Genomic DNA, 13,351 nt, shown 5'->3' on the forward strand with positions numbered 1-13,351 from the left:
AGTTAGCACTGTGGGAGGTAGGAAGAGCCTGAGGATCTGAGAGTAGGCCACCAGCCCCCGGCCCGCCTGAGCACGCGGCTCCTGCACTCACCCGCTTGTAGATGTCATCCCGGCTGGCCTCATACTTCTGTTGCATGCGCTCCTCCAGGAAGTAGATGCGCAGCTTGAGGCTGAAGTTCTCCTTCTTCAGGTCATTGAGATGCTGGGACAGAGTGCGATATCCATTAGACATGGTGGGCAACCCATGGGGAGCAGCATGCCCAGCCGCCCCCTCACCCTAGGAACATAGTGCGGCTGCACCGCGGCATGAAGCGAGCCGCTGGGACGCTGCTGGGGCTATGGCGACATGACCCCGGGGGCTGGCGCTCTCTCGGGGACCTGGGACTGGGCTCACTGCTCTGGGTGCTGGAGTGCAGCGCACTTTCCTTTTTTACCTCTGGGAGATATTTGCGGAATCCCTGACAGAGGAACATGCTGCGTGAACTCAGACACAAGTGGTGTAACCCGACTCCAAGCCGGGACCGGGCTGTCACCCTCCCCAAGCCTCCCGGGCCCAACAGTAGGCAGTTAACAGTTTCTTGGAAAAAAGAGAACTGACTCCCCCCACCCCCAAGCCAGACACTTCCAGGAAATGGAGAACAGGAATACTTCAAGGTGCTGGGGGGCTTGCACAAAAGGGAGGAAAATGAAGGGCTGTGCGTGTGAGTGGGCACTTAAGTCTCCGGTGGCGATCTATCTGCACAGTGAAAACCCTAAGGGGGCACCTGGCTGGCTCAGTGGGTAGAGCTTGAGCCTCTTGGTCTCAGGATCCCGAGTTTCAGCCCCACACTAGGGATAGAGTTTACTTAAAAATAAATAAATAAATAATAAGCAAACGAACAAACAAAAAATAAACCAAAGGAGTGTGGCCAAGAGCAAGAAATCGATTGCTATAGGAAAGAGCACATGTCAAATATCCCCTTTCCATCAGGTGCAGATTTTAAAAAACCTATAACAGGAGGCCTCTCCAATGTTTCTCTGATGATCCAGAACTCATCTCTAGCCAATTCCTTCCTAGTTTTCCTCCCTGGACTTCTCAAGTCCTAAAGCACTTACATAAATGCCTTCCCTACCATGGGCCTCCCAGCCACACACACACCAAAGCCACCCCCAAAGTAAGAGTAAATCCAGTTCCCAGTGGGTGGACAAGAGGCTGGGCCAAAGACTCCTTCCTCCAAGGGATGAGGGAAAGAGAGGGCTGAGGGGGGTGGGGAGGCGTCAGTCTGGAGCCCAGAGATTTCAGCCAGTCACTGGTTCTTAACTCTGGCACCTGCCAGGCACTCATCACCAGATCCTGCTCACAGAGCAATTTAAGATCCTTGAATAGCAGCTGCAACATGAGCAGGAAGTATTATTTATACCATATCACCCGGAACATTGAAGGTGACTGGGAGACCATTGCACAGCACATATATGAAACACCAGTTCTTAGTTCCAGTAAAACGGGGTTGAAAAAAATGTTAATCTTGGCAGGTAAAGTAAAGAAAACTAAAACCTTTATACTTAGATCAAGTACTCACTTCTTCCCTAACCTACCAGCTCTTCATTCTTTTAATTCTATCTTACTTCTTCATAATAATTCTACTCAACATCTCCTGAGTATCCACCAGGTAATATGTTGGGCATGACAGATACAAAGATGAAGGCATTCCCAACTCTCAAAGAGCTGGGTGGCCGTACAGATGTAGGCAATCCTCCAGGTTAAACTATCCAGGTTTGTGTTAGTCAAACATTTTACATTTTATACTGTAATCCAGTACAAACACACACACATACGCACACAGATATAACTAAAGTAAAAGTTTCACAAAGTAGTGTTATCACTACGTGTGATTTTCTATTCTATACTAGTGTTTTTCTTTTGTTGTTGTTGTTGTTTTGTTGTTGTTGTTTTTTCCCAAAAATTTTATTGGGGGAAAACTACAAAACATTTACAGTACAATGTTTACAGTCACAATTTATAGTGAACTGATTCCCCAAAATATATTACAACTCAAGTTGACTTATCTTGTTACATTCAAAAACCTACTCTGTCAAAGTAGTCTCACAGTGCCTTTGGAAAGGGCCAGAACTTGCCTTAAATCTTCCTCAACCAAATAAGTATTTTTCTATCAGTGCTTGAGAGCATTTGAATGTAGGATGGGTTCAACTGCACAAAAGGAGAAAATATTTACCACTTTCTTACATAGATCTAAAGTGAAAAGGCCACCTCTTAGTGCTAAGAATGGTATGTAGTACATGAATATGCCTTGTTTTTTCATTACAGAAAATTCCAAAAGTTGTACTTTTTTTTTTTTTTTTTTTTTTGCATTTGTAGAAAGGCAGGAATGCTTTCCTGGACAGCGGATGAATGAGCAGTAGCTTTAGTTTGTACGTAGGTACAGTTGGAGCACTATGTATGTATATACTGGTGTTTTTCTATTATTCTTCCTAGGAGTGACCCGCTGAATTGATTTCATGATCCACGAAGACGTTTCACACCTAAGTTTGAAAAACACTGCATGTATGAGAACCCAGAAGAAAGAGTGATTCATTCTTACTGGAATGATGAGAAAAAAGCTTCATGAAGACTTGCATGGCCCTTTGAAAGATGGAAAAAGTTGAACTGAATAAAGTGGCCTCAGGTGCGCATAATTGGAACTGAGCATTCGCTCGCTCAAATAGATTTGGATTATACGTGGGCAACACGTTTCTTACTGTCAACTGTAATCGAAGACAAAATATTCCTCCTTTCTAAAAAGAAAAGTACACATTTAAAACTCATTTATCTGTTTTCATTAAATCTGTGCTCTTGAAATTAAAGAGTATCATTTAGGCTGAGAGAGAGTGAGGAAGAGGAAAGTCTAAAATAAAAACTCAAAAGATCCTTTTCTGGTCTGAGCTCTGTTACTAAATAACTGTATGACCTTGGAAATGCACCTCTCCAGAGGCCTAAGTGTCCTCATTTTTAAAATGAAGTGGTTGGAAAGTAGGTGATTTTTAAGGCCCTTTTTTGGCCTAAGCTCCTAGAGGAAATAACCTACTTACTATCTCCTTATTATCTACTACTACCATTTTGCACAAGGGGAACTGGGCTGCCAGATTCTACATTAGGGTTTAATCATCCTTTCGATGTCTACTTAGATTCTTTTCACATAAAAGTCACATAAGATAGTTTAATAAAAGTTCATGGAAAGTAAAATTGCATATGAATGCAGGGATCCTTACCTAACCTAGATATTTCTTTCTACACATAAATGCCTGTTTCATCTTACTCCCAGTGATACCTTGCTTTTTTATCTCTCTGGCCCTTTATCTGGTTTCTTTTTGTTTGTTTGTTTGCCAGCTCCTTAAAGTGAGTGCTTAAACAATGGTTGTTAGTTCACCCCCTTCTCATGTTTTTCTCTCCATACTTTCTCCCTTGAGATTTTATCCACTTTTAGAGCTGTCACTGTAGCCTCCCAAACAATCCCCAAACCTTCACCTGAGCCTTCTCCCCCAAGATCTAGCCCTCCATATCCAGGTTCTTGCTAGATAGCTCAACTTGTATATGTCATTCTCACAGCAAACCTCACAGCAAAGACTGCGACAGCCTGTCATGTCTGCCAGACTTCATTCCAGTCATCCGTTCTCATATTATAGGCACAGTAATGTTTTCAAAACTCAAATCTTATCCTGACATCTCCCTTACTTAAAACTCTTTACAGGTACCTCATCACTCTTAGAATAAAGGAAAATGCCATCATATTCCCTCAAGAAACACTGCCTCTTTTTTTTCAAGTCCTGAATTCCAATCCCGCCCAAACAAAGCCTTCTCTGCTATCCCAGCCCAGAAAGGAAAGATGTCTCTCTCTTTTGAACTCCTCAGGCAAATACCAACATTGGGCAAGTGTTCTTAGGGGGCCTCATGACAATGTTTATATGTTGTCTGGGGGGGATTACTTATGCCTCTTAGAGCTATTGAACTTTTCCTGTGTTTATGTCTCTCCAGCTAGTCTCTGAGCTGCCCAAGGAAAGGGTCAACGACGCACACATCTTTCTCTCCTCCTCCAGCTCCCACAACAGCCAAGAAGCCCTCCCCAGTAACACACAGCCGGGTTTACAACCACCTCCACCACACTGGAGAGTTTTTCTGTGGGCTGACAAGGCATATTTGGAGTCTTAGCACTTTCACTGCGTAGTATTTAGGAAGCACTCCCTAAATATTTGTTGAATTAATGAATAGATAAGTATTCCATATATACTTTACTTTTTGCTGATCTGGCCGGATGGGGCTAGCTTGCTTATATTATTCTCACAATTTTCCAATGATACAGAAAAGTTTGTTTTAATAGCTCCAAAGAGACTACATTTGCTGGAATGGTTCCTGTAGAAAATTTCTAAGTTTACATACCTATCTAGACCTTCCTCTTGGACTCCAGTCTACACCTAACCTCCCAGTAGAAATGTCGACTTGAATAGAGACCTGTCATCCTTGTGGCATCTGAAACTGGAGTCCTGATCTTTCCCAGCACACGTGTTCCTACCCCAGTGGATCCCATTTCAATTGGTAACAACCCAGTATGTGCAGTTGTTTGGGCCAAAACCTTTTGAGTTATTCTTGTCTCTTCTTTCTCGTATACATCATTGCATCTGTCCGTAAATCTTATTATTTCTACTTTCTCCAGAGAGAGAATCCATCTACTACCATTGCATGGTCATTTCCGCAACTCTGGCCCAAGAGGCTACGATTGCATGCTCCCCTAAATTACTTGAATAGTCCCGGTACCTGGTCTCCCTGCTCCCACCATAGCTCCCCTATAAAGTATTCTTAGCACGGCAGCCACAGGGACCCTTTAAAATACATCAGATTACTTCTCTGCTGGAAACACCCACTATTTAATTTAATTTTTTAATTTTTCCATCAAATTAAAAGTGAAATGCTAAGTCATTTCACCAGCCCGTTAAGGCCCAAGGCCCTAATCTGGAGCCAGGCTCCTCGCCCCGTCTTTTCCCTTTTTCTTACTACTCTCCTCCTACACACTTTTCTCCAGCCATAGGCTTCCCTTTGCTCCTTCTCAAAAACAGCCAGCACCTTCTTTCCTCGGGGTCTTGAGGCTTGGTGATCCTCCTGTATGGTATGCTCTCTCTCTAGCAGATTCTGTTCCTCACCTTCTTTAGGCCTTTGATCAGATATCATGCCCTCAAGGAAGTGACCACCCTATTTAAAAGTGTAACTCTCCCTAGACCTTACCTCAGAAATCCCTTCATTGTTTTTTTTTTAATCCGTACACTTCCAGTGCTTAAAATATTATATTTCCTTGTTTATTTTGTTACTTATCTGTCTCTGCCCACTAGCATGTGAACCCCATAAGTAAGGCAGGATTTTTTCCCATTTTGTTCACTGCTCTATGTCACTAGTACCAGGAACGGAGCCTGGGATACAGTAGGTGCTTAATAAATATCTGTTGAACAAAAGAATTGAGGAATTAGGGCACCTGGGTGCTTCAGTCGGTTAAACATCCAATTCTTGATTCTGGCTCAAGTCATGATCTCAGGATAGTGGGATGGAGCTCTGCGCTCAGTGTGGAGTCTGCTTGCCCCTATCCCTCCCTCTGCTTGTGTGCTCTCCCCCTCTGAAATAAATAAATAAAATCTTTTAAAAAAGAATTGATGAATAATTAACCTGCTGACTTTGACATCTCTGGACTCAATGTGAGTGAATGAGAAGGAGAGAGCACTGCTCCCCCCAAAAGTGGGCTCAATCTCACCACCCTGAAGTCATGACCTAAATGGAAACCAAGAGACCTATGCTTAGCCAACTGAGCCGCCCAGGCGTCACTCTGGATTTAATTCTAACAGAACTCAATCTGTATACAGCATAACACAGGTGTTTCAGGATGAAGAGCTTATCTAAAGTCATTCCTCTTTATGTCATTTTTTAAAAAAGGATTTTATTCATTTATTTGCGAGAGAGTGAAGGTGGGGGCATGCTAGAATGCACAAGAGGGTAGGGAGGGGCAGAGAGAGAGGGAGAAGCAGACTCTCTGCTGAGTGGGGAGCTGGGTGAAGGGCTTGATTCCCAGGACCCTGACATCATGATCTGAGCTGGAGGCAAACACTTAACTGACTGAGCTACACAGGTGCCCCTAGAATGTTATTTTTATAATTAAAATAAATTTTTCGGGGCGCCTGGGTGGCTCAGTGGGTTAAGCCGCTGCCTTCGGCTCAGGTCACGATCTCAGAGTCCTGGGATCGAGTCCCGCATCGGGCTCTCTGCTCAGCGGAGAGCCTGCTTCCCTCTCTCTCTCTCTTCCTGCCTCTCCATCTACTTGTGATTTCTCTCTGTCAAATAAATAAATAAAAACTTTTAAAAAAATAAATAAATAAATAAATTTTTCAAACAAACTAACTTCAACATACAGGAGAGAATGTGAACTTTGAATAAGAGTTCTGAGCAAATGGAGAATGACACATTACTACCAAAGGACAATATGAACTATACAAATAGTAAAAACTATAGAAAATAGGAAAGATAGGCTGTCAGAGAAGATTCCACAGAGAACAGGCATTATAGCTCTCCTGAAAGGATGAATCAGGTTTGGCTATGCTCCAGGGAGAACATAAGGCAATCCAAGAAGGTAGAACAGAAGCAGAAGGGCAGAAGGCCAAATGGACTTAAACAAAGAGCCCATGATGTCACAGAACTGGGGGAAAGTACACAACCATTTTCGGAAATACACAACCGTTTTCAGAAGTACACAGTGATTTTCAGAAGATCTTTTTTATTTTTTTTTTTGAAGATTTTATTTATTTATTTGACAGAGAGAGACAGCACAAGCAAGGGGAGTGGTAGGCAGAGGGAGAAGGAGAAGCAAGGTCCCCACCAAGAGGAGAGCCTGATGTGGAGCCCCATGTGGGGCCTGGTGGGAGGCTTGATCCCAAGACCCTGGGAACATGACCTGAGCTAAAGGCAGTCACGTAACAGAATGAGACACCCAAGTGTCCCCATTTTAGGAAGATCTTAAAAGCCAGGGTGAAGAGCCTGAATTTTTCCTACAGGCAGATCCTGGCTCTCAATTTGCACGAGTGAAGAAAAAGGCAATGGGGGAGGGCCAGGGGCTGCTTACTAGAAAGACTGATTGGTTGGTTTGTTGTTTCTGTTTTTACTTGTTTGCATCTTGTAGCTTTAACAAACAAAAGTGTGCATCCCTGGGCTTCACACTAGACCCACCTACTACTACTCTATCTGGCCTCTTGCGGGCAGTCCCCGGGTCTGTATGTTTTTATAAACTCTGCATCTCTGGGGAAATAAAGAGACACTGCAGGTTCCCAAGCAAGGACAGCAGGATTGTATTTGTTCCTCCTTTCTTACACAGAACATGGAAAATCTTTTCTCTTCTCTCAAAATACTTTTTTCAAACATTAATGGCTCTTCCCTGTTCTTTTTTTAATTTCTTCTTTCCACCGCTTCTTAATGTATTAGTTCACTGTGGAAATAAGACTTTAATAAGGACTCAATCAATGCCAACAATAGTAGGAGGATTACAAGCCAGCTGTTGTATGTCATGCCCCATTAACATAACCAACTGGCAAGCCGGACTTTAAAAAAACTCAGCTTCACATTTCCTTAATCATATTCAGACCCCCCAGATTGTTCTCAGAATGGAAATGGCTAAAGACATATTAATGGCTCTCCAATCTCTCTCCTAAATATAAAGGTCCACTCCACTCAAAATGATTAATCATTTTTATTGACATTCTTTTCAAATATAATACTTCTGCAACAAGCTCTGTTAGCTTGATATCTATGATAATTCATATCTAAAATTCATGAAAATAAAATTATTCTTTAGTAACTTAATATGGCAAATAGAGGAGTAGGGTTTTCAGTAATCCTTGACAAAATAGGTAATAAATATTATCATTATTATATATATTTATACAGATGGGATAGCATGGCATTATGGAAAAAGCAATAGATTTTGAACTAAAGAGATCTAGGTTCAAATCCCAGTTCTGCAATTTTTAAATTGTGTATCTCTGGGAAAGATACTTAGTAGTAATTAAGCTAGGAGACTGGGATCTGGGTACGGTATTAAGAGGGTTGCAACTGTATGTTTTTTAATCTGAGACAAATAGAGTGAAAATAGTGTTTGTTAAAATTTAGATATGAGAGGGGTGCCCCTGGGTGGCTCAGTCACTTAAACTTCCATCTTTTGGTTTCCATTCAGGTCATGATCTCATGGGTGGTGAGATGGGGCTCTGCGCTCATCGGGGAGTCTGTTTGAGATTCTCTCTCTCTCTCTCTCTCTCTCTCTGCCCCTCTTCCCCAATTATGCTCTCCCATTCTCCCCTTAAAATAAGTAAATGACTCTTTAAAAAACTTTTAGATATTAGGTACATGGTAAGTATTTTATTGTTCTTTGTATATTCCTATTGTTTGTGAAATAGGTCATAATCTTTAAAAACTATTTCAAAAGGAATGAAACTAGGAATTATAGGGGGGCAGCTATGAATTAGATAGAAAGATAAATTCTCTAGTAGAGTTGGATATAATGAACTCATTGCCATTCACCATCCATACATTCATTCATCAAATATATATTGAGCACTTACATTATAAGGGACAGTATATTTACTGTCACCAAAGGGACACAACTGAAATTAAAGGACCACTTGTCAGGGATTTTGTGAAGAGTTTTCACACATCAGGCACCCCAAGCTACAAGTTTCTGAAGAAATCTCAGAACACGCCACTAGCTCTCTAGGAGTAGAACCCTAAAATGTGGTGGCAGTCGACCTGTTCCAACAGAGCTCAGGCTGCCTTCACAGCAAGGTGTAAAGGAGAAATGAGCATAAAGGACATCAAATTTCCAAGACAAAAGCAGCAACGACTGGGACCCAAGGATGATCCCCAATAGATGATTTAACCTATAACTTTTCTGACTGTCATATTTTCCGAGACAACCCCATGAAAGGGGCATACAAATAGTTGGAGACCATTTCCTGCTTTTTGACATCCAGTGGAATTCAATCCAGGAGTCTAACTTGTTTTGGATTGGAGGTTAGGAGTAGACAGGAGAGACATGGCAGGGAGAAGGAGGAGGGTAGGTTTTTATCACATATAAATATTTTCTTTGTAAAACATATATGTGCCTGGGAATTCCTATGCTTTTCTGATAAAATCAAAGCTGAAGAAATAAAAAAGTTTAATTCCTGGCTGTTTTGAATGACTTGAACTTGTATTACAAAATTAATTGGATACGATTAAGCTGTCTTCATAATGACAATCACCTGCATAGACTCTGACAATGTACAAAGGATGTTCATGTGTATGATTTCATTTTATTTTGTGAAAAAGTAAGCAGATTAGATACTTTTATCTCCATTACTATCCAAGACAAAGAAACATCAAGAAGTTAGCTGCCTTGATTGTTGAGAAAGAAGAGAAACACAGACTAAGTCATCCAAGAGTCTGACCCATGTTGTATACTGACCAGGATCTTAATCACAACACTAGATGACCCCTGTGAACCTGAGAATCCCTGTGACTGATAAAGTACTTCCACTTCTACCTCACGTCCCTACATTTTTTTTAAGTATTCCTCACTATAAATAATCTTCCTCGTGATCTGACCCCCTGAACCTATACAAAACATAGTTTTCCCCATTTTCAAGATGAACCTCAAAAGGTTAAACAGAGTTACCATATGACCCAGCAATTCTATTCCTCATTATACACCCAAGGAAATTGAAAGTGTGTGTCCACACAAGGTCTTGTATAAGAATGTTAATAAAAGCATTATTAATGAGAGCCAAAAAAGTAGAAACATCTCAAATCTCCATCAACTGATGAATGCTAAGGACAAAGTTGAGTATAACCATACAAGAGAGTATTTTTCAGCCATAAAAAGGAATGAAATAGTGATACCTTGTACAACATGGATGAACCTTGAAAACACTATACTGATGTGAAAGAAGCCAGGCACAAAAAAGTCATATAATATGATTCTTTATATGAAATGTTTGGGAAAGGCAAATACACAGAGACAGAAAGTGGATGAATGGTTTCCAGGGCTGGAGAGAGAGCAAATGGGGAGTGACTGCTAAGAGGTACGAGGCTTTTTGTGGGAGGAGATGAAAAGGCTGTTGAACTAGGTAATGGTAATTGTTGCTCAACTTAGTGAATATACTAAAATCGTGGAGTTGTACACTTTAAAAGGGTGAATTTCACTGTGTGCAAATTAAATTTCAATAAAGCTGTTACTTTAAAAAGAGGGAAAAAAAAACCCAAGCTGGAAGAGGTAACTTGCTCAGTGCTTTGCCTTTTATAAGGACTTTTTTTAAAGATTTATTTATCTATTTATTTGAGAGAGAGAGAGGGAGAGAAGCATGAGTGGGAGGAGGGACAGAGGGAGAAGCAGACTCTCAGAGGAGCAGGGGTCTAAGATTCTGAGATCTCGATTCTCGACTGATTCTCAATTCTCGGGGCTCAATCCCAGGACTCAGAGATCATGACCTGAGTCCATGTTAGACACTTAACTGACTGAGCCACCCAGGTGCCCTACAAAGGATTTTTAATGATGGAGCTTCAAAGTTCAACTCATCTCAACTCAGTTAAAAGCCAATGGTTTAGAACTGATCATTACTAAATGTTCTGTACATTAATCTTTCTTAGATTATAAGGCCCGGGGCGCCTGGGTGGCTCAGTGGGTTAAGCCGCTGCCTTTGGCTCAGGTCATGATCTCAGGGTCCTGGGATCGAGTCCCGCATCAGGCTCTCTGCTCAGCAGGGAGCCTGCTTCCTCCTCTCTCTCTGCCTGCCTCTCTGCCTACTTGTCATCTCTCTCTGTCAAATAAATAAATAAAATCTTTAAAAAAAAAAGATTATAAGGCCCTAACATGGGAAGTACCCTATCAGTAGCCCTCACTACCAGAAACTCATGGGTTCCCATGTTTTATCAAGTTAATGTTTTACATAACCTTTAGATAAAACAGAAATGTAATCCACTCCGTATTTTGACACAGGAAAAACATACTCATTAGGCTATCCTAAAGAACATGCATAAATTTTGCACACCATTTTAACAAGGAAAATGCCAATCAAAGTCAATCAAAACGTAGTTTTCCACTCATCAGCTTTCACTTTCTCTTCTGCACAGGGTTTCTGCCTAGTCTTCCAGAAGTTAACTATTCGTACCTGCCTCAGAGAGCAGACAGCAAATGCTATAGAGACCTGGTTGCTTTTTTTTTTTTTTTTTTTTCTTTTGGGTTCCACAATAACCAAATCTTTCTTCTAAAACTCTGCTTCTAAAATTTCAACCTGAAGTCTGCAAGTCTTTTAAATGCTAAAATATTAATAACATCATTCCATTTTCTCCCCTAAAACTCAGAAGCATACTGAGACCCACCGTCCACAGACCCTTTTCTTGATATAACTGACGTGATGGCAAGAGAGCTAACAACAGGGTCACTACGTCAGGTTGATAAATAAACCCTATCTTTGGTGGCAGCAGCATGTGGATAAAGGACAGGGATTCAGACGGTGTCCCTGCTGTATTCCCCCATCATAGATACACACCCACACCACCCCCGATCCTAGAATAACAAGGTGTCATGGTCACCATCACATTAGAGCACTGTGAACTATATAAAACCAAAACAAAACAGATAACAACTCCCTTGGACACCAAAAATAAATGGGCCAGCCAGAAATAGTGCTGTCAGAGACACTGAAATGAGCTCCAGGGCAGAAAGGACAGTTGAACTGCACATATACTAGGAGATCCCAAGGACTCCTAGGCTCCAGACTCGCTCCTCTATTCATCTGGCTCAACCAACACCAGTGGGCCTTGGTGCTCTTTGTTCACAACTGGTTCAACCCAGACAGATTATTTGCTGAGGTCCTAGGATTCAGGGGGGTGACATCAATTTATGGCCTCAGTTCTTTTTCTAGCTTTTCAATAATTCTTCCTCCATCCTTCTCTAGGAAAGAAGGCGATTTCAAAGGCACAAGAGCTAAGAGTTTACAGTGATACCATGAATGATCGTGGTTGTAACAAGAAGGCTTTGACCATGAGGAAGGGTGGGTGGGGGAAGACACAGCCAACTCAAACGTCAGTCGACACTCTAGTGCTCCGGCCATGACAAAAAGCCCATTTCTGAACTCACTATACTCTCTGCTGCCTCTGGGACATTTCTTGAGTGGCAGCATTAGCCTGGAAAGTCACTGCTCTTCACCTCACACCCAGCTCTGACTGAACTATCTCCAACTTGCCCTTGGGACTTGACTTAGGTATCACCTAGTAAAGGAAGCCTATCTGACCCAAGGCCTGGGTGAGGGCCCCTCGCAAGTGCTTCCACAGCATATTGGGGACCTTTTTTTTTTTTTTTTTTGACAGAGAGAGAGAGATGACAGGTAGGCAGAGAGGCAGGCAGAGAGAGCGGAGGGAGCAGGCTCCCTGCAGAGCAGAGAGCCCGATTCGGGGCTCGATCCCAGGATCCTGAGATCATGACCTGAGCCGAAGGCAGAGTCTTTAACCCACTGAGCCATCCAGGCACCCCTGGGGACCTCCTCTTATTATTGGAATTATCTGTTTGACTGTCTTGACAACTAGAGTTAGAATTTTTCAAGAAGAGGAAGGATCTCATTTTTTTCCCCCTAGAATGAAACTCATCTTACTGGTTTTTGTTGCTGTTTTAGTAATCATACAAGTACTACGTGTGATTATACCAGTTGCTCCTTTTCCCCAAGGATGGCATCACCCAGAAGTCACCCAAACAAGAAAGCCTGGTCTCATTCATTCAACCAAAACATAACAAAAAAGAAAGAGGCATACCTAGTCTCTATCAGACACTACACTAATCACTACATCTAGTAGTGAATAAGACAACCCTGTTTCTGCTATCACGGAGCTCCGATTCTAAAGAAAAGGCAGACCTTGAACAAAGAACTCATAATGTTAAAGAGAAAAGTGCAAGGTAGTGGGAAGTTTACAAGAGTGGAAGCCTAGCTGAGATGGGAATGGAGAGATGAATTGGTGGGAGGTCATCTGCTGGCTTCTTCTCCCTCACTGGCTCGGCATTCAATCAACAGCTTAGCCCTGTCACTTCTACTTCTAAAACCACCTGCTCTCTTTCATCAGTCCATCTCTCCCGCTCCTACACTGTCAGCACCACCAGCTGTTGCCCAGAATACTGCCACAGCCTCCTGACTGCCCTCTTTGCCTTAGACTTCCCTCCTCCAATCCAGAGCCCCTGCAGAAGCCAAAGGGAATACTCTGCAAGGAAAATCTGATCAAGTCACTACCCTGTTCACAAACTTTCCACAGTTTCCCACTGAGCTCTGTTAA

The 13,351-nt window shown here is 42.1% G+C and overlaps 1 protein-coding gene across 21 annotated transcripts in view; it reads right to left on the minus strand.

Annotated features, from left to right (window-relative positions):
- The window catches only part of PDE4DIP (phosphodiesterase 4D interacting protein), a 210,658-nt gene that overhangs the window by 136,982 nt on the left and 60,325 nt on the right, over window positions 1-13,351 (minus strand). For 15 of the 21 annotated variants that reach the window (XM_082685174.1, XM_082685185.1, XM_082685178.1 and 12 more), the window contains one exon: window positions 92-202. The exons of 5 other annotated variants lie outside the window; for them this stretch is intronic. In XM_082685174.1, the coding sequence (XP_082541300.1) occupies window positions 92-202 (111 nt within the window). Of the gene's footprint in view, window positions 1-91; window positions 203-434; window positions 489-13,351 lie in introns of those variants that run through there. One more of the 21 variants, XM_082685177.1, reaches the window with a different exon arrangement.

This window comes from Mustela nivalis, assembly GCF_964662115.1.
Source record: "Mustela nivalis genome assembly, chromosome: 10".
NCBI lineage: Eukaryota > Metazoa > Chordata > Mammalia > Carnivora > Mustelidae > Mustela > Mustela nivalis.